Source organism: Ambystoma mexicanum, chromosome 7q (assembly GCF_040938575.1).
Source record: "Ambystoma mexicanum isolate Mex_15411 chromosome 7q, UKY_AmexF1_1, whole genome shotgun sequence".
NCBI classification, from domain to species: Eukaryota; Metazoa; Chordata; class Amphibia; order Caudata; family Ambystomatidae; genus Ambystoma; species Ambystoma mexicanum.
In genome coordinates this window covers 986063256-986087571 of record NC_090941.1, presented here as the reverse complement: position 1 = coordinate 986087571, position 24316 = coordinate 986063256, and the positions used below count along the sequence as shown (strand labels likewise).

Here is a 24316-nt window from a genome sequence, read left to right as displayed (position 1 = left end):
TCAATTTCGGACATGGGTGAGTCTGGTAGTAGTAACAGTAATACTGCTCATAATAGCGAAGATAACAATAATCCATTTTCCATAGCACTTGCTATCGAAGTTTCATGGCACTGCCGCGTACAAGCATTTCTTAGCGACGTTTCCAAGCAGGCTTTGAACTATTTTCCTCCCCATAGCTTCTATGCGGCCAATTGCAGCAGTGAACTTGTGAACTACCACACCGTACCCCTGCGTAGCAATGAAGCGCAGACCCAGATGCATTCCTAACAGCGACTTAAAACTTCAACCAGCTACACTGGAGTAATGGGACACAATCTCGGCATCCCAAAAACACGCAGCCAGAAATACCTGGCAGCGAGAAAGAAGCGAGCGACCCTTAGCTTCGAGGGGTGGCTATGTTTGTCCTTTATTGCACAGGGCAGTGGTATTTAAATGTTTTTATGCCGCGACCCCCCCTTGAGTAAAAAAGATATTGTTTCTGCCCCCCCAAATGTCATGTCTGCTTATATTTTCTATTAAAACCAGTCACTGTACTCCCTTTTGCAGAGCCTTGCCCCCACCTTGGGAAGATAGCTCAGGGGCAACACGCTCAAGCAAGACAACGCAGTGCAACACAGGTTCGATCCCCGGGTCTGCACTTAGAAACCTCTGGGTATTAAGCACATTATAAATAACCAATTACAATTACCTATCCTCAGGATATCCTTTGAGCTCCAGAAAGGAGGCCCACCATATCACTTGAAGACCACTAACATAAGAGCTCATTGCAAGGCCTGGACACTTCCGTATGGCGAGCATACTCTACAGTTCATGTTGGCAACACTGGAAGCGTGAAACTTCCTGTCTACTCCCAATGATAAACCCTCCGCCCCCCCCCAATCCCTCACCCCAGATCGGCTGATTTGTAATTTTTGTAATCGCCTCCTCTGCCCTTGCAGCGTTTAGATCCAGGGATAAACGCGGAACGCCAAACAAAAGCCATGAAGTATGAAACAAATGGATACAATCCGTGTTATCTGTGCGATCAGGCAGGGCACATCAGCGCTGGGATGCTGTCCCCCGCCACTGCAGATGGCGTGGAGCACATCGTGTACCTGCTTTCATTGCATAATGAGATTCTGCAGCAGAGCGCACGTGCGGCTGCCCTCCCCCGCCTGCCACCGAACCCTGTGTTGTCTCAGCAAGGGTTGGGTCATGCCAACCGCCCACCCGCTTCCTTGGCCTAGACCAGGCATGTCCAACCTTTTTGAATGTGGGCCGAAGCATTAACTTTTTGTCACCCAGTGGGCCGGCGAGTCAAAAGTGAACAACCTCACCCAAAGCAGTATATTAAAAAGCGAAATTGTGTGACCTTTGACGCAATAGCATCACAGGCAGTGATAGCCATGCAGTCCCAAAGATAGCTTTTGGTGTCATGGGCAGTGATCAAAGGTTAGTTGCTTGTGATTTCTTTCAGTGTGTGTTAATATTTTTCTGAAATAATGTGGGCGACCGAGCGTAGCGAGGGAGCTACAAGGTTCTAGGGAGGGTTTGGGGGGGTTCACCCCCCCCAAAGAATATTTTTTCAAATATGGGGTTGAAATGGTGCATTTTACAGCAAAAAAGGTGACCAAAAAGCCATAAGTTTACAATCAGTTCTAAAGGGGAACATGAAAATTCCATGTCACCAACAGCAGAAAAGAACATTTTACAACACAACACATTTTAATGATCAATGTGTCCACAGTGTAAGACAGCACTGTCACTGATGGAACACATTGTCATGCTGGTTGTACCCAAAATATGCCCCTGTAGCAACATGTCTATGCTGGCTGTTCCCAATGTAGGCCAGCATTGTCCTGTACAAAGCATGATTGATGCTGCCTGAGCATGTGCATATGGCAGCTTATCTCTGTAATACACATTACTTTTGAGGTGATGAAAGAAGCATAATTCAATTCAACAGATAAAATGTGGAAAAGCGATCACCCAAAGGTGAACCTAATTGAAGAAACGCAATGTGAGCACAATCTTAAAGTATGCAACCTAGCAGGCATAGTGCACACTTTACCTTTTCTTTCACCAATAAGCCTCACCCTGGGAGATCTGCCCTTGAGATCAGATTCTCCCCTTCCAGCTAAGTATGAGTTGCATGCAAGAGGGCAGGGGTTCGGTCAGTTCTGGGAATCCCTGCTAAGTGAGGGTGAGAAGGCAGGCCCTGACCCTGCCCCAACCCCCCACACCCCTAGAAGCTCTGAGCATCTGCAGAGCTGCCTGTCCCGCGTGCAGGGGGAAGCTCCAGCAGGCAGAGCCCAGCAGAAGAGCAGATTGTAGCGCAGTTCTTTTCTCCCATCAGGCCCTGCTCGGCCCGAGATTTGTATAAATAGCAGGATGGCTCGAGCAGGCCCGTTGCAGTCTGCCCACTAGCCTGTCGGCCCCACACGGCCCATGGCCCTCCTGAGCGGAGCTGCTCAGCGCTGGCCCCATTGACACCATCATGATCATCCTGGACCTTGACGCTCCACCACCCCTGAATCTCAGGGTTCTGCTCAATGACAATGCTGAAGCTTTGACATCTTTGCCGTAACCATATGCCGTGTTGTGTCAGCCGAGCGTTCACAGCGCCAAAGGAAAGTATTCCCTTGTCCGGTGCCCAGAGGTCACTGAGTCTTCCAGCGCCATCCACTTGGCACGGCCTACTGATCCCATCGTTTTCTACCCGCAAATCAGCACCACTGCCAAACAGAACTGCATCATTGGGGCCCATCGCTGCTGCTCTCTGACTTGACCCCAGCCCAGTGCAAAGGCACCCATGCTTCTGGTCCGATGCTGAAAAGCCTGGCTCTGCTGAGATCCGAAAAGACAAGAACTAAGGTATTTTGGGAACATAGTACTATTGTTTTTTGTGTTGCAACTGTATCAGCTCACACCTCTCCTGAAGGGTATAGGCTGCCCTCAGACTGCGCTACCAAAAGAGTGAAAATAAGTTATACCTTTTGGGCTTGCCTGTTTCACTTTTATGATTGGGATCACTGCTGCATGGGTATTAAGCGTGTTATAAATAACCTATCATATCAGATCATATCATAGATCACAGATCAAGATCATAAGCAACTTCCAGAAACCTTGGCAGGTGGTCCACTGAGGACCATTTGCAGGTTGGAGTGTGTTATTGGGGCACTACTAGGGTAACATATTGTGCTGTACATGTGGTATTCACAATGCTTTGATACCCCACTGGCCACATCTATAAATCTATAATGTCCAATGTAGTTGGTATAATGCATGGACATTTTCATCAATCCGCACTGTGCTTAGAGGTAAATGTAACTGAGCTCTCGCTGTTCTTCTTTGTCTCGAGACGAGGAAAAAAAGCACTGCAAAGGTTAGGTTTCTCAGCTGATAAAGGTTCATCTTCGGTGACATTTGCAATTCAAAAGAACGATTTTTGGGGCAGACAGGCTGTGTCGACGCAACCCCTGCTAAACATATGCCCAGAGATGACAAACCTTGTAACTCCGCACAATGGCCCTCTGAGCAGCTGCCCAAGGCTAATCAGGGGTTCAGGAATCCACTGTGCTGCCCACGCCGAGAGGAACTCCTGCACAGCACCTGTCCACATAATCCATCGCCCGGGCCAGCACTCTCTTCTCCTCACCTCACCACCTCCTCCCTTCATCTCGGCTCGCCTTTTGCCCCTCGGAGCACCATGCAAGAGAGGAACGGGCATGTCTGGGCCGGAGCCCGTTCCTCTCTTGCATGGTGGGTCCTACTTGCCTGAAATGGCATATTTAAATGCAAAGTAATTGCTGCTATATTAATCCCATTGTTCATAGTTTGTGGGAGTACTGGGCAATTGTATGGACCCACGCTCACTGAAAATGAATGGTATTCCCGAGGTAACCCTCACTATGCCGTGATACAAATTAGTCTCTCCTTCCTCCTTCATCAAGTCCCAAGATCTTCTTGATGAATGTATTTATTTCTGCAATGCAATGTTTGTCGGATATCCGACAAACATTGCATAAATAAATAAATTAATGCTTTGTGGCTGAGGACTGTAACTACCTCTGTTGACCCCATGGGGCCACCAGAGGAAGTTACAGTTTTGCGGACAGGCACATTTAAAAAGAAAAAAAAATATTTTAAAAAATATTTTTTACTCAAGAGCTGTCCAACATACAACCTCGCGGGCCACATAAAATGGCTTGCCGGGCCGCATTGTGGCCCACGGGCCGTATGTTGGACAACCTTGGCCTAGAGGGATGTTATCAAGGCTTCTCAGCCGTGGTTACTGTAGCAGCAGGACACTTCGAAGCAGCCAGTGGTTGAAGTGAGCGGGAGCGGTTGGAGCGATGCTCCTCTAGTTTTTTTATTACATTTTACCATTCCTATACTTTTATTTTAAAAAGAAACTGTTACGGAATGGTTTCGTTTTAAAATACAAGTTTAGGAAGAAGTTGAATCTTGCACTTTCAGTGCACTGCACTGAACGTTCCCTTAAACAGCGGGTGCATGTGTTTGGGTGTTTGTATTGGTTGTGGGAGGGGGCGTGGCGATGGGGCTTGCGGGGAGCAGGGGCAGGCCAGCAGGGAGCATAGTTCCACTATTTAGTTTACGGACACTACGACCACTGGAGGCAGCAGGCCAGCCACGTGCTGGACACAATGTGGGCTGCAGCTCTCGTAATCTGCAGAGGGCCAAAGAAGCGAGGTCGTGGTGGCCAGGGGGCCGGGGGTAAAGGGTCTCTACTGATAATTGGGATTGCTAAAATATCGCCTTCAAAAATAAAAGTACAATAAGATCGGCCTATAAACCGCAGACTACAAAGGGAATACGTGATTGGGGAAGGGGTCTTTTATCCGGAAAGGGAGGTTAGAAGCATGTCTTTAAACCCCTTTTGATAATTTTGAAAGTAAAGTGCTTGCCGTAGAGTTTTCTACACGATATTTTTAAAGCCATTATTGTTACATTACACTCTATAAAGTCATGCTGATACTGTGGGCCAAGAGGCGTAGAAAGCACAGTCAGCTGACACCTGGAACCTCCTTGCCATGTACCTTTCTTACCATGCCCCCCAACTTTGAACCCAATGATTTATCTTCCAATCTTCCCCAGTCCTCCAACCCAGCCCTTAGCGCTTTAAAGACACTTGGGTCACATAAGCGCTATAGAAGCAACCTGCATAACTTAACTTTATGGAAGTCCATGGCTCCTAACAGGCTTAGACTTGCCTATAGGGCAATGGGGCTATGCCCGATCCAAAAACGCAAAATGCTAGTGTGGGACCGTTTTTTTGGTCATAGTAGTGGCCACTTTTTTGTCCAATGTGGGCCCGTTTGATGCGTTTCTTCACCATGCGGCTAGTAGTTTTGATCAGTGTTGCTGAATACAAAAAAAGCCCTCCCTTGGGTAGTATTCAAACAGTCCGAAAGGAATGAATTGCCATTCGCAACTGTGGGCCACTTTTTCATTGGTGCCCGGGACAATTGTACGCCCCATTCCCAGAGATGGAAGTGTAATACGCCGTACCACTAGTTTGTTTGCTTTTGACAGACGCTTTTCCTTTTGATGCAAATATAGAATCGGCTCAGGCCGGACATTCAAGCACTGCCAGTTTCCCAAGTCTCAGCTAAGCAGACACAACCACAGCGAAGGGGCCCTGCAGGTCGTTAAGGGGCTCAGATTGCAAACACATTTCTATTATTAGTGTCAGAGCCTTTCCTAGGCATGATGCAACATTTCCAACTCAAAGAGCTCGCAAAACACTGGTTACCCTGCAAATCTGTGATAAAGGGAGCAACACTGAGCACCCATTTAAAGATGTGTTTTTATCCATGGCGTCTTCTATCTTGACATACACAAATAAAAATCGCTTTTAAGCCGCTAATCAAATGTTGTCAAAATCATGAATTACAACGAGCTGGAAGTTTGTGACAAAGAGTATGCATATCTTATCTATTTTTGTTTAATGACAACTTCTTTTATTCCATATCTTAAATCACTGAAAGCACCATGGGGTTAACTAGATTTTTCAGGTTGGCATTATCTTGCATTCTGGGATTTATAGTTTATTTTTTGTTTTTTATTTATTGAACATTTCTATAGGGCCTATACAGCAGAAAGTGTATCCAGGCGCCACAAGACTAAGGGGGGAAGGGAACAGAGGAGGATGAAAACAACAATAAACGGTAATGCTAGTGCAGAGGGTGGAGGGGCAGGGGGTGAGGCGAAGTAAGGGGGGGGTAGGGAAGTGCAGGAGGGAAGGGGCGCAGGCATTGAGTAAGTGCTAGGGGGGTCCTGGGAGCAAGTGCTAAATCAGGCCAGGAGGGGAAGTGCTAAGGGGGAGGAGGAGAGGGTAAGGTAGTGCGGGGGTGGACCAGACTCAGTAGTCTGATCAGGGAAGGGGCAAGATCAGGGTGCTAAGGCAGACTATTCGAGGGGGGGGGTCTGGCCCCTGTATGACTCAGAAGGGACCAGGCAGTCAGTCGAGCCAGCAGGAGGAATTAGCTAGGAAGGGGAAGAGAGAAGGAGGAGGAGAAGAGGAAGGTCTTGAGAAGCTTCCCGAACTTAAGGAGATCCAGCTCAAGTCCGAGGGGGGAGGGAGGTTATTCCAGAGGGAGGCTCTCTGCTTGGAGAAACGGAGGACCGAAGGACCCTAGCAGGGTGGTATTTAGTGAGAGGTTAATATAGCGCGGCCCCAGAAAGGCTTGTGGATGATGCAGAGGGTCTTGAATCTCATCCTTGCAGTCACCGGGAGCCAGTAGAGAGCTTTGAGGGCTGGAGGGATGTGGTCCCTGGGCTTGAGGCTAAGGATAAGTCTTGCAGTCGTTTTCTGGATTAGCTGAAGGAGGCGAAGGCAGGAAAGAGGCAGATTGAGGAAGAGGCTGTTATAGTAGTCAAGCCTGGAGAGACCCAGAGCTCTGGAGACAGTGAGTTTCTTGGGGAAGGTGAGGAAAGGGAGAATGCCTCTGAGGAGGTGCAGCTGAAAGTGGCAAGGCCACTTCTTGGCAAGGTCAGCAATATGAGGAGAGACAGATGTGAAAATGAAGGCCACAGTGACATTCTTTTGGCTTAACATATTGCTATACGGATTTACATGCTGTCATGTGGCTTTATTATGCAATTCGGATTTTTTGCAAGTAAACTGTATAAGACATTATTACTGTGGACATTGAAATACAACAATTTGAGCCAAAGTTTTTGATTCTCATCACAACCCCCCAGGCACCACACACGACGCCCAACATCTGTTTACCCATCCTACTCCCTCCTTTTTGGATGCAGCCAGTGTACCACTCGTTCCTTTTTTCCACTCCACCACTGCCCAGTCCGACCCTGGCTACTAATGGTATGGTAATGTTTATTTATAAAGCGCCTATACACAGGCAAGTGTTTCAAAGCGCTCCAGTAAATAATGACTACAGACACAGGCCTCGGGGTCAGTGAGTGTGCTGCTTTGTAAGGGATGTTTGTGATTCTGATGGCCCGGTGCCCAACATCTTCATGCCTTCCACACCAGTGTGAGTACACACATGTGCCAGCAGTGCCTCACTGAAGCTCTGCAACTGCACATAAGCACCTTCAATGGTTGCCCTGCCGGTACCCCACACTTTAAGTAGAGTCTGTTGGCTGCCATTCTTCAAGCACTTGCTTCTCCAATTGGGGACTTGGTGCTATACAACTGTTTAAATAATAACTCGTTATATAGTGCTTGCCATTCCCGTTTTTGCTGTGTCTGAGCGCTATAAGTAATAAGAGTTAGGATAGGATGATACTCAATGTTTCATCCTTGGAAACATGAAAGAGATGGGTTGGTCCTGCTCAGATTCAAACCTCTACCCTGAAGGTTACATTGAAATCTCAAAGATGTGCGCGCAACTCACTGAGCTATCTGTCCAGCATGAATGACTGCTGTTTGTGAGCTAAATGTAGGTATTTCAAATGCGTATCACTGCGGTGTGCCACGGTATTTACTGGATAGCCTTCTTTCCCACGCAGGATGCATCCCATGGTTGAGTATGCATACTGACTGAGTGTGCTACCGCAACAGTCCCGCAAGTGTTAACATGTGGTAACAAGTGGTAACATGGAAAGAGAACCAGATAACAAGGCTTCTAGGCTCCTATCAAGGGCTCGATGCTGACAGGTACAAACCTCAACCGTAGGCCCATTATTTTACCACCGTTTTGTTATGCATTTTAGCCTGTTATCTGCAGGTTACAAACACATCTTTGCAGCAGCGGTCCCCAACGCACTGAGCTGCCTTACTAGCTACATGTCTCTAGTGCTTTGCACAAACCACCTCATTGCCATTGCGGTGCTGCGAGGTAAGATACACTTCGTTTTTCCAATCTCATCTTTTTAAAGTTCTACCCCTCTCCAAAATTCCTCGCCGTGTTTGCCCACAAAAATCTGACAGACTGGCTGAGCGGGCCGTACAGTAGTGCCCTCTGCTGGGGTTTTCATCCATTCATAAACTCGCCCGTTTACCATGTCTAGACCAGGTTTGAATGGCCCAGTTTGCTCTCTCTGCTTGCAATTACCATGTCGCCTCTCCACCTGCAACAGTCGTGCACCTCAAGATCCGATAATTATTACCCTATGCCTCGCCACTTAAATTCTCTCCAACTTCATCTAAAATCTGCCCCTCTCCCAGCTGACCTTGAGAGGGGCCTACAAGACCGAGCTTCTCCAGTGGGAAGCGCCCCCCAACAAATGAACTCCCTCTAGGCACTTCAATATATAAATAATCAAGGTTATCATATAGATCTCAATGATAGCTATATAACAGATCCCCATCCAGTTGCCTGCAGGTTACACAGAGATCTTAGCAGCAGGAGCTCAACCAAGTGGCGATGCCGCAATGAGTTTTGATAAAGTATGTATGCAAGTGCATGGGATTTATATAGCGGAAACGTAGCTAGAACACAACAGCACGCTGTACAAAACTATCATTGGCCAAGTCAACAATGTTCCGCTGTTATATATCAAGGGCAGCCTGAAAAGCCCCAGTATACTTCATGCCACAACCAAAGGCCTGTAATAAAGTTCAGGCCATTACAAGCGATAACACAAAAAGGTACACACACCAGGGGAAAACAAAGAGAAAAACAAGCTGTTCTGGCAAACCATGGACATCTGGGACTCTTTCCATGAGAATGAAAGAAGGGCCAACCAATTGGAACTAAGGAAGCATCTGGCGCGCCAGATGTTTTGGATTTAAACTACCATCAACTCTAGCTAGCACAGTCAATGGTGAGGGATCATGGAAGTCATAGTCCAAAACAGCTGGAAAGCCACAGGTTGCAGACCCTTAAACTAAGGTATACACCGAATGTCCACCTTTCAACTCACTGTGCTAGAAACGTAGCGACGGAGGGATTGATGACTCATCATGAAAGCAGATGTGTATTTTACTGCGGTGCATATCAGTAGATTTTGCTGCACTACACCTAGGAGCTAAGACCTAAAAATCAGGAGGGGGGTACTAGGAGAGCAAGTGAAGGTGCAGCGATTGGTGGAATGCTATCAGGGCATCCATGCGCAATAAGGGGGGGGGCTTCAAAAAAGGTATGATTTACTCAGGAGTGATGGGGCCAAGGTGATGGGCATCAGTGGCTCAATGTGATTGAGCTGAACGGGCTTCCGCACCCCCGCATCCAGAAATGTTGGTCTTTGTTGACTGGACCTGGCTGACCTACAGAGCAGTTGCCAGACAGAGCAGGACGCAGATGTTAAACGGCGGCGCAGGCTTCGCTGTTAACAAAGGCTCTGCAATTACCAACGTAAAGCATTTCCCTGTTAGCACCTGCATTCCTATGCATACATGTCTAGGCAGTTGAAATCGTGAGGTGGGGTTAGCACTCGCATGCCAAGAGGAGTGATTGCAAGGGTAGAGGGGGGACAGGAGACCGCTTATACTCACACTAGTCCTTAAGTGGGTTCTTTCAGAATTAAAGGAGTTAACTGCTTGTAACATTGAAGCTGCACTAGAAGAATCTCATTAGAATGCGTAAGGACGTTAGATGCCCCCCATACAACTGTTTGTCCCGCCCCCGCCGTCTCTGGAGTTGGTGCCTTTCCCAACTTTTGAAGGGTTGCCCACCAACCCCCAAAAATAATGTAGGTTTCGTTGTGCCACTGATGGGCTTCCGGAATCGGGGTGTATATAGTGGGGGCGCTGTTTTCGGAGACTTTCCTTCATGCTCCTTTTAGATTCTGTTCTGCCATGCTGTGGTTACTGGGCAGTGGGTACAGACAAGTATCCACTCAACACAGAATGCCCATACAGTGAGGACCTTGCAGCCTGCTACCCTTGCAGCGGGCAAACAGTGGGTGCATCAGCACGGAGGCAGAATGCCCTAGAGTGGATGGGCACAGGAACATGAGCACGGAAATCCCGCCCATCATTTGACAGGTCTGCCATCAACTAAACAAAGCCCCACATCGGACTGCCACTCCCAGAATGCAACACTGCAGAGGTACCATCATTACAGGGGGCGAATCGAGGACAGCCATGTAACGCAACATGTTACCGCCAGATACAGTCTTGTAAGGGTCTGGAAAAATGCACAGGCAGTAAGTTGGCCGGGTTGTAAGAAATCACAGCTCTAAGCAAGTGTCACCATAACATTACTATACTGAGAATCCGGACCTATTGAAATCTATGGAATAGGCTCTTCCTAACAAGCCTGTCTTAAGGTCCAAAGGAGTGAGGTAACTCCCCCCTGGGCAGCAATAACAACTTGCCACACTTCTGGCCAATGTGCGCACCAGTGATTAAATGAACCTGGGCAGTTCCTTTCACACGTTGAGTGATCGGACTTTAAAGAGTTCCTATGTAAATTAGGAAGTATATACACATATATGAAGTAGTCGTATCACTCAGAGACTTGACTGTTTTCCCTATGAAACTCACAAACGGCATCATTGTATAAGGCAGGGCCCGAAAAAACCAAACTCACATGGTCAAGTCTCCCCCATTCCAACAAATGGATGACCAGCGTGATCTTACCTTTCCGCTACTCTGGAACCAGCCCGGGAGACTGCCGCGATACTAGAAGCAGCCTGGGAGACTGCCGCAGTACTGGAGCCAACCCGGGAGACTGCCGCAGTATTGGAACCAGCCCGGGAGACTGCCGCAGTATTGGAACCAGCCCGGGAGACTGCCGCGATAGTAGAAGCAGCCCGGGAGACTGCCGCAGTACTGGAGCCAACCCGGGAGACTGCCGCAGTATTGGAACCAGCCCGGGAGACTGCCGCAGTATTGGAACCAGCCCGGGAGACTGCCGCGATACTAGAAGCAGCCCGGGAGACTGCCGCAGTACTGGAGCCAACCCGGGAGACTGCCGCAGTATTGGAACCAGCCCGGGAGACTGCCGCAGTATTGGAACCAGCCCGGGAGACTGCCGCGATACTAGAAGCAGCCCGGGAGACTGCCGCGGTACTGGAGCCAACCCGGGAGACTGCCGCAGTATTGGAACCAGCCCGGGAGACTGCCGCGATACTAGAAGCAGCCCGGGAGACTGCCGCAGTACTGGAGCCAACCCGGGAGACTGCCGCAGTATTGGAACCAGCCCGGGAGACTGCCGCGATACTGCAGCCAGCCCGGGAGACTGCGTCCTTCTGAACGGCTGTCAGCTTCAGTGAGCTGGCACAGGTGAGTGATCGCACACCTGGCCCGGACAGACACTTACAATTAGCTTCCCGTCAGCTGGGTTTCTGCAAGCTCATCACACCGGGGAAAGCGAGTCTTGGCGGCACTCTCTCAGCGATGACTCACCTGGCTCGTCACCTGGAGCCGGAGTTCTCCCTTTACCTGTCGGGGAAGATTGCCGCTCTCAGGTGCACTGTCAGGAAGCAGGGCACCTCATCCCAGAGGCGGCTGGGGCGGAGCCAAAGGCCCCGCCCCTTCTACTTCCTCCGCGCCCCACCCTTGGGCATGTCCCGCTTTGGAAGTTGAGGTTTTTCCAGACTTGTGCCGAGCACTGGGAATGTCCCACTACGTGATGAGACTTTTTAGTGATCTGCCCTCCGTGCTGTGGCCCTGGCCGTGTTGCTGATTTCGGGGTTAGTGACATCACAGTTGGAATGCTGTTCAGGTTGGAGTTTTTGGGGGTTCTAGGTGAAAGGTTAGACCGGCAGTTGGTGTTCAACTGAGAGGGGTCTGCTGGTTGAATGGTTGTCAGGGTTACCAGTGCTACTGTTCCCCGTTACATTTCTTCTGTATGTGTGGGTGTCATCTCTCGGTCCAGCGTGTGCCGTAACATCACACATGTAACTAGGGTGTGCATGCCTACATGCTTAATGAATCGCCTTTAACATGTGCGTCTCGCTCATATGGTTAGGGCTAGAAGCAGAAGACCAGGTTACAATCCTGGCTTTCACACCTGAAAAAAAAGAAGCAAAGTCAACAGCTTGGGCTTTTGTGTAGCCATGGGAGAGGCGTTGCTGTAATGGCACAACATGGGCAGTGCATGGTAGTGCCTTGAAAATGCCTGTCTAATGCTTAGTACCCAAAACTGTTGCCTTTACCGATGCCTGCCTTTACTGAAATTAGGCCGTTTTAGAAGGCAGCTTAGAAATAACACTGGCATCCACCTAAAAGCAGAGCTACCTAAATAGATCAGTATTTGGGGTGTAAAGGGACAGGTAGTGAGTGGGTGGAAATGGCCATAAGGGCGGGCATGGTCATGGCTCATCATTTGGTGGGTAAAAAGCCAAACACCACCCACAGGCTGTGGCCCACACCTCACATCTCATCTCTCTCCGACCTTCACGCTCACCTGTGGGGAAGTCCTGCCTGTGTAACAGAAAGCGCGAGCTCCTACGCCCAGGGTTCTCTGCTCTAATGAGGCCCTATTGCTTCCTGAATCACTCCAGCCCCAGGATTCGCTCACGTTCTTGGCACCTGGAAATTCACTAATTATAGCTTGGTTTCCGGACAAGCCTGCTCCACCCGTGCAGACACCAGGGGCTTGGGTTTGTGCACTGGAACTGGCCTACACTGACATAGCAGCCCGATGTGTGCCCTTGGTGCGATATTGATGCAGAGTGATCTAGTGCCTCCTGTCTCATGGATGCCAGAGGCCAGATTAGGGAACATTTGCACTAGTACAGGTGCAATTCTGCACGGTATTAGCACTAGGGCAAAGTTTGCCTTAGTGCAAAAAACACAGGGGCCAAATTAGAAAACGATTGCATCGTGTCAAGTGCAATTTTTCTTAGGACTAGATCAAAAATCGCACTGGTGTAAAAAACATACTTTCAATGCATTTTTGCACCAGGGCAAAGTTGGCCCTAGTGCTAATACCATTACGGATTAGCACATGGGCAATATTTTCCCTGGTGCAAAAATGCATTGAAAGAATAGGTTTTTGCCAAAGGCAAATTTTGACATAGCATTAACACCATGTAAAAGTGTATTTGTCAGTGTGCAAAGTTTATCTAATATAGCTGCCAACATTTTTGCACTAGGGCAGACTTTGCTTTAGTGCTAAAATTGTGCAAATCTGCACTTGCACTGGTGCAACATTTCTGTAATCTGGCCCAGAACTCCAACTAAAGACGTTCCCAGCACCTTAAGTGGCACTGGGAAATGAGCCGTGGATCACCAAGGGGGCGTATCCTAGTGGCAGGGGTCGCCTGCCAGCTCGCTAGACCACGCCCCCTTGATGAGCCCTGGCTCAATGGGCTACAGGCTACCCCGCCAGGCAACCTTTTATAGAAATCAGCACCCTCTCCCCCATGGGAGGGGGAGTGGGTGCTGATCATTGTATTTATTTGCTAAAGGCTTGCCTGGCAAGGTACAGCGCCATGCCTTTTCAGGCTTAACGGTGACGTTGCCCTTCGCCAGGCTGGGGAGGGACAGCATCCCCATTAAGGCTGAAAAGGTGAGGCCGTTGGAAGCCGAGGCCTTTTTTCCTGAAACCCCTGCGAATGTGCGGCAGGTTCTGCCATTTGAATAAAAAGGGCTTTGCTTCCAGCGGCCTCATCTTTCTCCCATAATGGTCGGGCCGGCCCAGGGGCATCTCTTAGTTAATGAGATACGACGCGGGTGTGGCGCCATCATTATGGATTAAAGGCATTTTATTCTGAAGCCTGAAGCTCTTGCAAAAGAGCGAGAGCTTCAGGCTTTAGAAAAAAAGCATTGTCCTGTAGCGGCCCTGGGTGCCAGGGGAGATTAGTGAGCCCCGGCAGGGCCCCACCTCACAACAAGATTTCTGAGCCTGCCGTGGTTTGGTCCCGGCTAGCCCTGACCCACTTAAAGCCCTGGACCTGGCTCAAATGTCTTCTAAAACTGCCACAGCTAGCGGGTTAACCCAGGAATGAAGTGTATGCTGCAGACATCTATGCTCCACCTGGCAGTGCCCTACTCGCCCTTTTATCCTGCCACGGTCAATACTCAAAAGTTCTTTTAAAGTTGTTAACTGTAAACATCAATTATTTCTTATTTGCTGCTAAATTTGGGGAAATAGTGGTAGTGTCTGGTACATCAAAGATAGGTTACTGGAATAGTGTGTAAAATAAAAGCGCAGGGCTGGAAACGTCACACCCTATATTATTCGGGTTACATTAAAAGTGAGGCAGTAACTCTTTATAATTACAAACGCTGCCTGCTCCATGTTGTATTTTTTTTATAACGATTGTAGCATTAACTTATATAATGCTTAAACGGCTGTGCCGCAAATCTCAATAGCGCTCATTTTCTTGACATCAACATTATGAGAGACAGAGTAAACCCACCTACGTTCTAAGCTCCCTCGTGCAAACATCGACTGCAGGTGCACCAACCCACCAAGCTATTGATCTGGCCAGAGTACAAGGCCATACTACTTGCGTAAACAAAGGGTACGGAATCGTCCCCAAGGTCTGGAAGACTTGCCTGTAAGTAGCTGGATGAGGCATTTAGGCAGCGAGTCACACGGGGCGGGCTCGTCATTGCCCCACTCCCCAGTGCAGGTTTCTTTTGGTGAACTATTGCATCCAGTGAATTTCTAGCCGGGTGGAACAGAGTACCTGGGTCCAAGTCCGGGTGGCATGTGTGTAGCTCTTTCCTGTTTTAAAATAAGAGCATTTGCGGTTCATTCATTCCTTCATTTGGTCATTTGTTATTGAGCCTTTTCATCATAAACATGGTCCCAGGTCGCTTTTGGTTGAACGCCCTTGGAGGGACCGCTGTCCAAAATTTGGCAAGCTTTTTTTGTGGGGGGCGCAATTATGCGTGTGTGCATTTCAACCATTAAGTTATGCAGGGGCGGCAAAGACCCTGGTAGTCACCCATGTCTAAGTGGAGAGTGTATGGGCACAGCAGAGGAATCCTATGGACTAAAGGGGGGATTGTATTTAAGGCGACCGAGATTTATGTGGGAAGTTACAGTTTGAAATTTTTGTCGTCAAAAGTAGCTCCTTTCTCATGGCAGTGGTGAGTCCCAATGCAGTTCTGTTTGAGGTGGCAAACTCATGCAACCGCGTGGCAGTGGGGAAATGGCACATGGATTTTTTCAATTAAAAAGCCCTCATTTTTTCTAAAGGTTTGATATGAAATCTTATGGCCAGTGCTCCAGGTAAGATTGGGATGTGTGAGTATTAAACTCCTGATTTTTTAAAGCTGTGAGTAAAATAATTTTTCGGGAGTAAGTCCAAATTCCAATGAGAATATTTTATAAATGAGTAAAAATATATGTTTTAACTGAAAAACTGAATTTCTTTTGTAATACTTATTTATGTGCACCTAGTTATTCAAGCATATTAAAAGACGTGTTTATTTCTTCCAATTAGGCAGTTAAAATCGTAATAATAATTTAGCATTTGTATAGCGCTATAAACCCTCAGGTATCTGAGCACTGCTTATTATTACCCACGGTGTGTGGTGCTCATTTATCAACCTCCGAAGGATGAAAGGCTGAGTTTGGCCTTACCAGGATTCAAACCTTCATGAGCAGGCTCTGCACAAATGTCAAAGTGAACGCTCTACTCGTTGTGCTATCTGACCGGTCTCAAGTAGTTTCTTCCTGTTGTACTAAGTGCACTACTGGTACAAACATATCCCTGGCTGCTGAGAGGGTGAAAGCAGGGGCGCAAACTTCTACTTGTCTGCTTCCTGATTTTTGGTGGGGGTATTTCTACTCCCTATTTTTATTTTTTGGGGGTATTTGGGCATTTTTAGGGAGTAAAAGTGGCCGATAAACCCCTTATCTGTAGGGTTGCTTATGGTAGTTACCTATGGCAATTTCCACAGCGCCACCGTGGGTGGGGAGCAACACAGAACACTAACAGAGGGAGCAGGGGTACACACAAGTCCTGATGGGATTGGTGTAGGTAGGAGGATGAGATTTCTACCAGAATTTAGGGTGTCCTTGAGAAGAGGAGGTGTAGGATGTTCATTTACTGATTTGTGCCGGAATGTTGTTCCATGGTGTTGCCGCATTTCGGCAGAAGGCCCATTTTCATGTATTTTCCTTTCTTTCCTTATTTTCCAGCTTGCAATGTTGGGGCTTCTTCTGTTATGCTGCTCGTCGCTTGATAAAGAAGGTTGCGTGAGCCGACCATTTCTCAAGTGCTTAGTCGCAACCAGTGTGGCCTCACTGCTCTGTGTACCATTCCATAGTACATGTGTACACCTAACTGGCTTCTGCGGTAGAATGAAGCCGGGCATAGTACATATAACAGTTCTTTGTGATCTGATCGAAAACATAACCGAAGGAAAATTGTTCCAATTTGCTTCTTTTTTTGACAGGTTGATTTTGCTGCATATATATGTGGGGAGGAGATGTGGGGAGGAGACCCCCCCACCTTAATCCCCTATATTAATTATTTCCCTAAACCCACCCACCACAAATATATGCAGCAAAATGTGTGTAAAAAATTCAACAAATTCTTCTTCGACAAAATGTACTGCAGCAAAAATGGGCATTTCGTATATAACATGAAATCATTTCAGAGTAGATATAACACTCAAAGAGAGCAGTAGAGCTGTGCTAAATCTGCAGGTAGCTTGTATGTTGTCCTTTTTTTTAATAGGTCTTTGAATTCTTTATAGACTGGCCCATGAAAGTACAATACCCACAAAAGTTATCGCACTGGGAACTGCCCCAGCCCCTTCATGAAACAGCTTGAGAACAAACTGTAGAGTGTTACAGACCATGAAGATAACACAAACGTGTCGACAAGGCTGCCGCCATATTAGTGTGTTGGCTCGGGTCGGGCCCTGGGTAGCAGGTAAGTCCTGTTTCAGAATTCCCCTGCCTGCCTCCGTCATCGGTGCGATTGTGACATTTTCCATTTAAGCGATTTCCACACCGGGCGTCAATGGAAATCGACGAAGGCCTGTCCAGCTCGTGCTTGTGTCGCAGGCAAGGAGGAAGAGGAGGTGGCAGGAATTGCACAATTCCATCAGCGAGGCTCTTCGAGAAGCAGCGCATCATTGAGAGCTCCCCTTTCCACACCGCTTCCCCTGACCTGCTGCTCTTTCACGGCAAATGTCCTCCAGAACACCCCACAGATTTACCATGTCCCCGTGAGCAGTCGTGATCGCCAGACCAAAAAGCAAAACATGAAGACATCATACTTTTTTCCTTAGGTTATTTGAAAAATGGCCACCTTGGACTCAATTTGTGTACCCTGGTGGAACGCAGTAACATTTCAGACGTACTGTCCTCAAATTTGGGTTCAAATAATTTCTCTGCTGATATAGAAAATAACCATTTGCCAAAGGACATTCAGGTAAACCTGACAGAAGACATGATATTGGGCTGGCCCCAAACCTGGTGTCTTCTTTCAGGGCAAAACTCAAGGCCCATCTGTTCTAACCAGGAACCACTGCTGCAATTTGCCTAAAGCTATTAAGTTATGCAGTGGCCATTGCACAAATAAACATGAACACAACTAAATATAAAACATTAGTAACATAACAACATTGGACTTTCCTTCTCAGGTCTAGTCCACTATTCCGGGATGCACCATGGTGATTCTGGCCCCTGCGCCTTCCCTCGCAGCGGTGTAAGGAATCCGCACGGCCTCGACAGCAACAGAACCCGTCTGTCAGCCCTACAGTTAAGGGGTGTATCGGCCACTTTTACTCCCTAAAAATAGGAAAACACTCCCAACAAAAAATAGGAAACAGACACGTACAACCTTGTCCCCCTGCTTCCACCGTCACAGCTCCATGGATATGCTTGGACCAGTAGTGCACATGGTAACACAGGAAGAAAGTACTAATAGTACGGCCTAATCAGAAGAAGTAAACATGTATCTTTTAAAGTACATGAATAACTAGGTGCAAAGAAATAATGATTACAAAAACATTTCCGTTTTCCAGTTAAATCATATTTTTACCCCTTTACAAAATACTCCCTTTGAGAATTGGACTTAGGTTTTTTTTACTCCCTAAAAAATAATTTGATTCCTAACCTTAAAAAATAGGGAGTAAAATACTCCCACCTGAGCGTCTTGGGCTCCTTTGCATTCCTGGCTCACAAAGGCCTCCTGTTCTATCACATTGCCTGCCTCCAGTGTGCTTCCTGATCTTGCTCTTCCCAACACTCTCTCAACCCACCCCGTCATCTTCCCACCACATACCAAGGCATGGAAACCCAGGCGGGTGTACATTACCCAGTATCCACTGGGAGAAGCTACAACGCAGTGTAAAGGCCTATTGCACTATATTACTTCCCATTCAGGGCAGCACGGTGGAGAGGTTGGTCTACCTGGGGTCACATACAGGCCCAGAACCATCCTTGTGACTGGTTAGGAGAAGGAAGTGGCAGCACTTCATGGGGGCTGGATTTTCCATTGCGCACAGCCCTAACGGGGTGCGGTGCGGGTGGGGGGAGGCATCATCCCCATTAACACACCGCCATGCTTTCCTCTGTGGCTGGAATGCACCACCCCCTAATCGGAGATGAGGGGAAATGAACTCCATGGATACCAATGTATCTGTAGCCTAGTGAAATTCCAAATCGGACTAGACATAAAAGGCCAGATTTGGCCCATTCTTCCATAAAGTGTACGGCACCAAAAAAACACCAAGCAAAGGTATTCGAAACTCTTGGGGGATGGTGGCTAGCGCCAAATCGGTACACGTGTGCCTTTACAACTTTATGCATGTTCCTGCACTGCACATGGGCAGTGACATCGGTTTTGCTCATTTTTCAGGAAACGGGCCAGACAGATGTTAAAAAGGGTAAGAGGTATAGAAAAAGGGGGGTAAACGGGGTGCTAGAAGAAAGTGCACAGATGCAAGGGCCTGAAGATGTGGATAAACAGATGTAGAGTCAACATTTAACGGGTTTATTTCCTTTTGGAAAACCTGCATCCGCAAGAGGCACTGTGTTGACAGCTATATTCTCTTTCGTTACCCCCTGACTGCCTCAGCTGAGACTCTTATTCCATTGAAGATGTATATGGGAGCTTGGGAACAGACCTCCCACTGCAAGGATTAGCAGAGCCTGTATGTGTTACTCTTGTGCCTCTTTACTCTGAAGGCGCATCCTCTCAGCTACAGTGCCACTCGTGTGCCAGCCTTGTGCCTCTGAAGCGCTCTTATCGCTGCCAGCAGAGATCCCCCTGCCATCCGCCGCTGCCGCCCAGCAGGTCTGTGCCGCTAATTGGCACAGCTTCAAGCTAACGCTCCGCTTGGAAATGCACAGAGCTAATCTCACGACACGCTCAATAAGAAAAAGAAATGTAGGTTAAAGCCTATCCGTGACCTAGTTAAACCCACGTGCATTTCTGATTTAATGTCAGTTCAACACAAGAAACCAACCCGGCAGGCCAGGCGCCAGACTGCCCCTTTCTAGCTCTATGGCGCTGCTGCGCATGCGCACCGCAGGCACAGCATCTCCTTCCGGCAGTGCTGCTGCATTCTGCGTGGGGAACCATAAAAAAAAAATCATCAGGAAAGAAAACAGGTATTGATTAATTTGGGCAGTCCCCTGGGAAACAAGCATACTTGCCCACAGAGTGTTGGGACATAGTAAGACTGCTACTAATAATAGTAATTTGGTCATGTGCATGGGGGGGTTGTCTCCGGATTAGGGGAGATGTGATGACTGGTGTCACTGTTTTTTAACCACTTGTAGTGCTAAAAAGAACATGGAAAGGAATGTTATTGGTTCATTAGAACAGTTCTTTGCTATCGCGGTTTCCATTAAAGAGTCTTTGAGCCTGATTCCCAGAGCGCTACCGGGTTCGAAATTGAGGGGAGCTGTGATCTATTTAGCTCCTGCTTGTGGCCTAGAGGAACTTGGTTAGTTTGACACCAGCAGCTTCTGAGAGCTACTTTTAGCTTCAAGGCCAAGTGATGGCAAACAAACACACCTATGTGAATTTAACTGTATGCCTTTAGGACAATCTATAAATAAACATTAGGACACATCTATAAGACATTTAAAGCATGAGGGGGGTCATAAATAATGGACAAAGCAATATGTTTGAAGTTAGATTTGCAGAATGCTATATGCTATCTCCGGGTTTCCCAGTGGTAGCTCCTGGTCGTTGGATACACAGGAGCCGCTTTTAGCTCCTGCTTATCCAATTTTAATTTCGATCCCTGAGTTTTCCTATGGGATTGCTCCATTAGGAAACGCTTCCGTGAATCAGATTCTTACTATGAGATCAGGAGGCGCTGGTACCTGGAAGGGAGGGGTTTCTCTTCCCACCAATGCATGGATGTGACAGCTACCTCTGTGGCAGGCATAGGGACTAGGAATATTTAATCCCGGGAAACTCTACTGTTATCAGTACTCAATAAAGCCAGAGTGGGTGTCTGTCTGAAACCGCTAGGAGGAAAATGCGTGCTGCGCAGGCAGGGCCATTTTAAGCACTTTTGGGGCCTGGGGCACAGACCGCTTTGTGGCCCACCTCCACCGGACCAAATGAATTAAGGGGTCTAGAATATCTGGTTGCGCCCCCCTCGTCACGATCACAACCCTTAGCTTGATATGCTGCCTCACAGCAATGTTAAATGTTAATGTTAAAGCATGGGCATAATTTTAGGGGTGGACAGGGGTGTTTGTCCCCCCAACTTTCATGGCACACCATTTTGTCCCCATTCATTTGGCTGGGGCACCTTTTCTTCAGATGTCATGTCCCCACCAACATTTTCAGCAAAGTTATTCCACTGTGTTAAAGGATACTTGCACCATGCACTATCACCACCTGAGTGGTCCCCTGGCGCTCTGGCGGATCTGAAACAAAATGGGGGTAGGTTAGGCGTGTTAGTAGCACAAAGTTTGGACAAGAGCAAGGGAGCTGTGAAGTACTGTTGGCAGCCTCAGTTCCGTTAACACTGTTCGCTGAGCATATTGGTGTGGTATTCGCTTCTGAGTCCGTCGTGTGCTGTTGTGTGGGGGCTGTGTGGTGTGTTTGTTGTTGCTGTGTGGTAAAGTGCGTCATATCATAATGAGCCGCAGTGAACGCACAAACTAGGTGTACCAGAAAGCATTACAGGAATTATTGATCAGAGCAAAATGTACTTGTAGGCAACAGACTGGCAATAGGTTTAGAGCCTCGGCAGAACACCATTAAACATCCTGACGTGTGCTATTTAAGTTTGGTGAACAAAGGGAACTGCCCTCCCTCCAAGGTGGGGTTCTGGGGCAAGTGCCCCTTTTGCCTTCTAATAAAGAAGTCTCTGGTGCAGGGTGTCCATGGTTTTATGTTATTACAATTAGACGATGTCGGGGGGGTATGGATCCTGAGGGGCATTCTTTTGTGAGGCGTGCAATGTACCATATATAGGACCTGTGGCTTGGGAGAAGATGTGTTGAGGGTTAACACTTATTGGATCGGGGCAAGGGGTGTGCGAGCACATCACCTGCCGGCCACAGTAATGGAAGCACGTGAGAAAAGGAAACTTCAAATACCTGATTTGTGCCTGCACCAAAATGGAACTAACCCGGGCGTTCAAGGGGAGTGAGAATCAAGGGGAGCGCAGGTACCACAAGATGGCGTCCAGCTGCCAAACATGTGGATAGGCATATTCATTAATGAAGCGATAGCATTTTGCCAGACCAAATATTCCAGAGTTGATTGACACTCACTGTGTGCCATGTGCAGTGGCCAGGTGCGGGGTGGGTGCCCTTGACCAATAGAAGTTAGGTGCACAGTGGCGGTGTGTTGAGCGCAGTGCAGTCAATTGTATATTGGACATAGAACATTGGGGACACTGCCAGAGCAGTATTTTGCTTATGCTTGCGGGCCCAGACACAGCGTGGATTGGTGAAGTTGCCAAGGGGTGATCACCGGCCACTGATGACCCGGTCGGGGTGCAGAAGTGAAAAGAACTGGCCTTTGGATTTTGTCGATTCAGGAGGGGTCACCAGGACTATTCCCCGGATATGGAGCGGTGCCTGGTGACATGCACTCGGTCTACTTTGATTTTTTGCTGAAGTTTTAGAATTGTCCCAGGAATCCACGGCTTGCAATTTATGAATTTAATCAGATGTGATTTTCTTGATGATCAAAAATGATCTTTAATGTTGCGCAATCTCACTCATTTTATTGTCTTCTATAAAAGTACATTTGTCAGAAGTCCTCGCAAATAGAACCATGTGCAGGTTTGCCCTCCCTGGCCTTACCACCCGTGTGTCCCAACAATTCATACCTTTGCTAAAGCACACCATTGCAAGCCATAACACAAACTGAAGCACTTAACACAAGAAACACAATACAGACACGCACTTCAAACTGGTCGGGAGGATAGCTCAGGGGCAACGTGTTCACCTTGGAAGCAAGACAACACAGAGCAACACAGGTTCGATTCCCGGGGCCACGCTTAAAAACCTCTGGGTATTAAGTGCATTATAAATAACCAACCATATATCATATCATGTTAACAAAAAGTAGAGCAAAACAGACACTGTTTTTCCAGTCTCGGCTATCTGGAACCCCCTCCCCCACACCCCCATTCAATTGCCATCAGAGGCACCCAATTCCGACGTGAGCCCATATTAAATGTTCACCTTTTAGCAACTCACAATGTTAGAAACATGCAAAAGGCGGGACTTGTGGCACACCCCTATGGTGAATGTGCATGCATGCACATTTGCCATCGACCCCTATTTATACCCAATCACTTCTGCTCCACTAGTTGCCGCTTAAGTACCGCCTCAGAGCCCAAACCTAAAAAGGCCCTGTGCTCGCTCGTGCCTCGGCTAGCAGTCTTGCAGACAGGGCCTGGAAGTTAATACCCAGGCTTGCAAAAGGCTTTCCAATTCGGTCTGTAATCCTACCTCGTGGTACCCTACCCGGTGACAATTGTGACCGTCTGTGGTTCAACGAGGCCTCATGCCTGCCTTTCGCAGGAGAAATACATCCAGTGCCAGGTTTTGAAATATATATATTGACCCTTGAGAGGTACCGGTCTAACATGAAAGGACGGTTTGATTTCTAATGGCAATTTGTTTTATTTAGCTTCTATAGTGCTTCAAAGCACTGTAAACACATTATACACAAGAGTCATGGTGACTGATGTGATAGTAAATGCAAACAAAGCAGTAAAGAGAATAAAAGCACAAGACAAAGAATATATCATAAGAAAAGTGAAAAATTCACAGAAAATCCAGAATACAGATATAGGATGGTCTGACTCTGATCACGGCAGAATGGAAGGGAATAGGGAACCCCGTATCATTAGCTCCAATACATAGGGTGATGAACAGAATAAGCACCCACTTTACACATTGCTCATCAAGATACAGAGGGAAGCACAATGCGCCATCACACACAAACTACAACCAAACAATAGCCCTACGGAATTCACCCCACGGAAAACCAAAGAACTAACTGAAAGATAGCCACGATAGGAGGAAACTAACAACTGAATACACAGGCTGACCAAGAACGATGCACGAGGACGCATCATCAACAGCACTCTGACCTTGAACCATCCAAAGCTTCAACTGACCAGTGTCACATTAGATAACAAGAGAATAGATAGTACCAACCCGGTTCCACACCCGAAGAAAAGGTTCAGGCACACCTATCACTCCATACACTACTTACTATGATACAGGTGGATCCGCACAGCACCACCACAGCAAGATGGCCTATGGGGAACCAGCAACAACCCCACCCACCTGGACACAGCTCAAACGGAACCAGAAGTACCTGAATCAGGATAAAGACCCCACTAACCCAACCTTCAATTTTCTGCAAACTCAACCCACAAAACTCACACAACCATTTCTCCCCCAGCAATCTGCATGCACTTTACCACACTGCATCACCAACACATAAAGAGCACCTACAGCACACAAGGTCTCGCCCGATACAATACTTGCACCAAAGCCCAACACTCTGTGTATACCGAGCTGAAGCTGCCAACAGCACA

The 24316-nt window shown here is 47.8% G+C and overlaps 2 protein-coding genes across 4 annotated transcripts in view; one reads left to right on the top strand and one right to left on the bottom strand.

Moving 5' to 3' along the window:
• The window catches only part of RELT (RELT TNF receptor), a 196470-nt gene that overhangs the window by 97929 nt on the left and 74225 nt on the right, over nt 1-24316 (bottom strand). The window contains exon 1 of one of the 3 annotated variants that reach the window (XM_069640115.1): nt 10997-11605. The exons of the other annotated variants lie outside the window; for them this stretch is intronic. The gene's annotated coding sequence lies outside the window, so the exon portion shown is untranslated. Of the gene's footprint in view, nt 1-10996; nt 11606-24316 lie in introns of those variants that run through there. 3 annotated transcript variants of the gene reach the window in all.
• On the top strand, nt 10978-11631 carry LOC138528093 (keratin-associated protein 5-5-like). Its single transcript, XM_069639542.1, has one exon. The coding sequence runs from the start codon at nt 10978-10980 to the stop codon at nt 11629-11631; it is 654 nt and encodes a 217-aa protein (XP_069495643.1).

What these genes read in the sequence shown, in the direction of transcription:
- LOC138528093 (XM_069639542.1), top strand. Translation starts at nt 10,978, where the DNA reads ATGACCAGCGTGATCTTACCTTTCCGCTACTCTGGAACCAGCCCGGGA.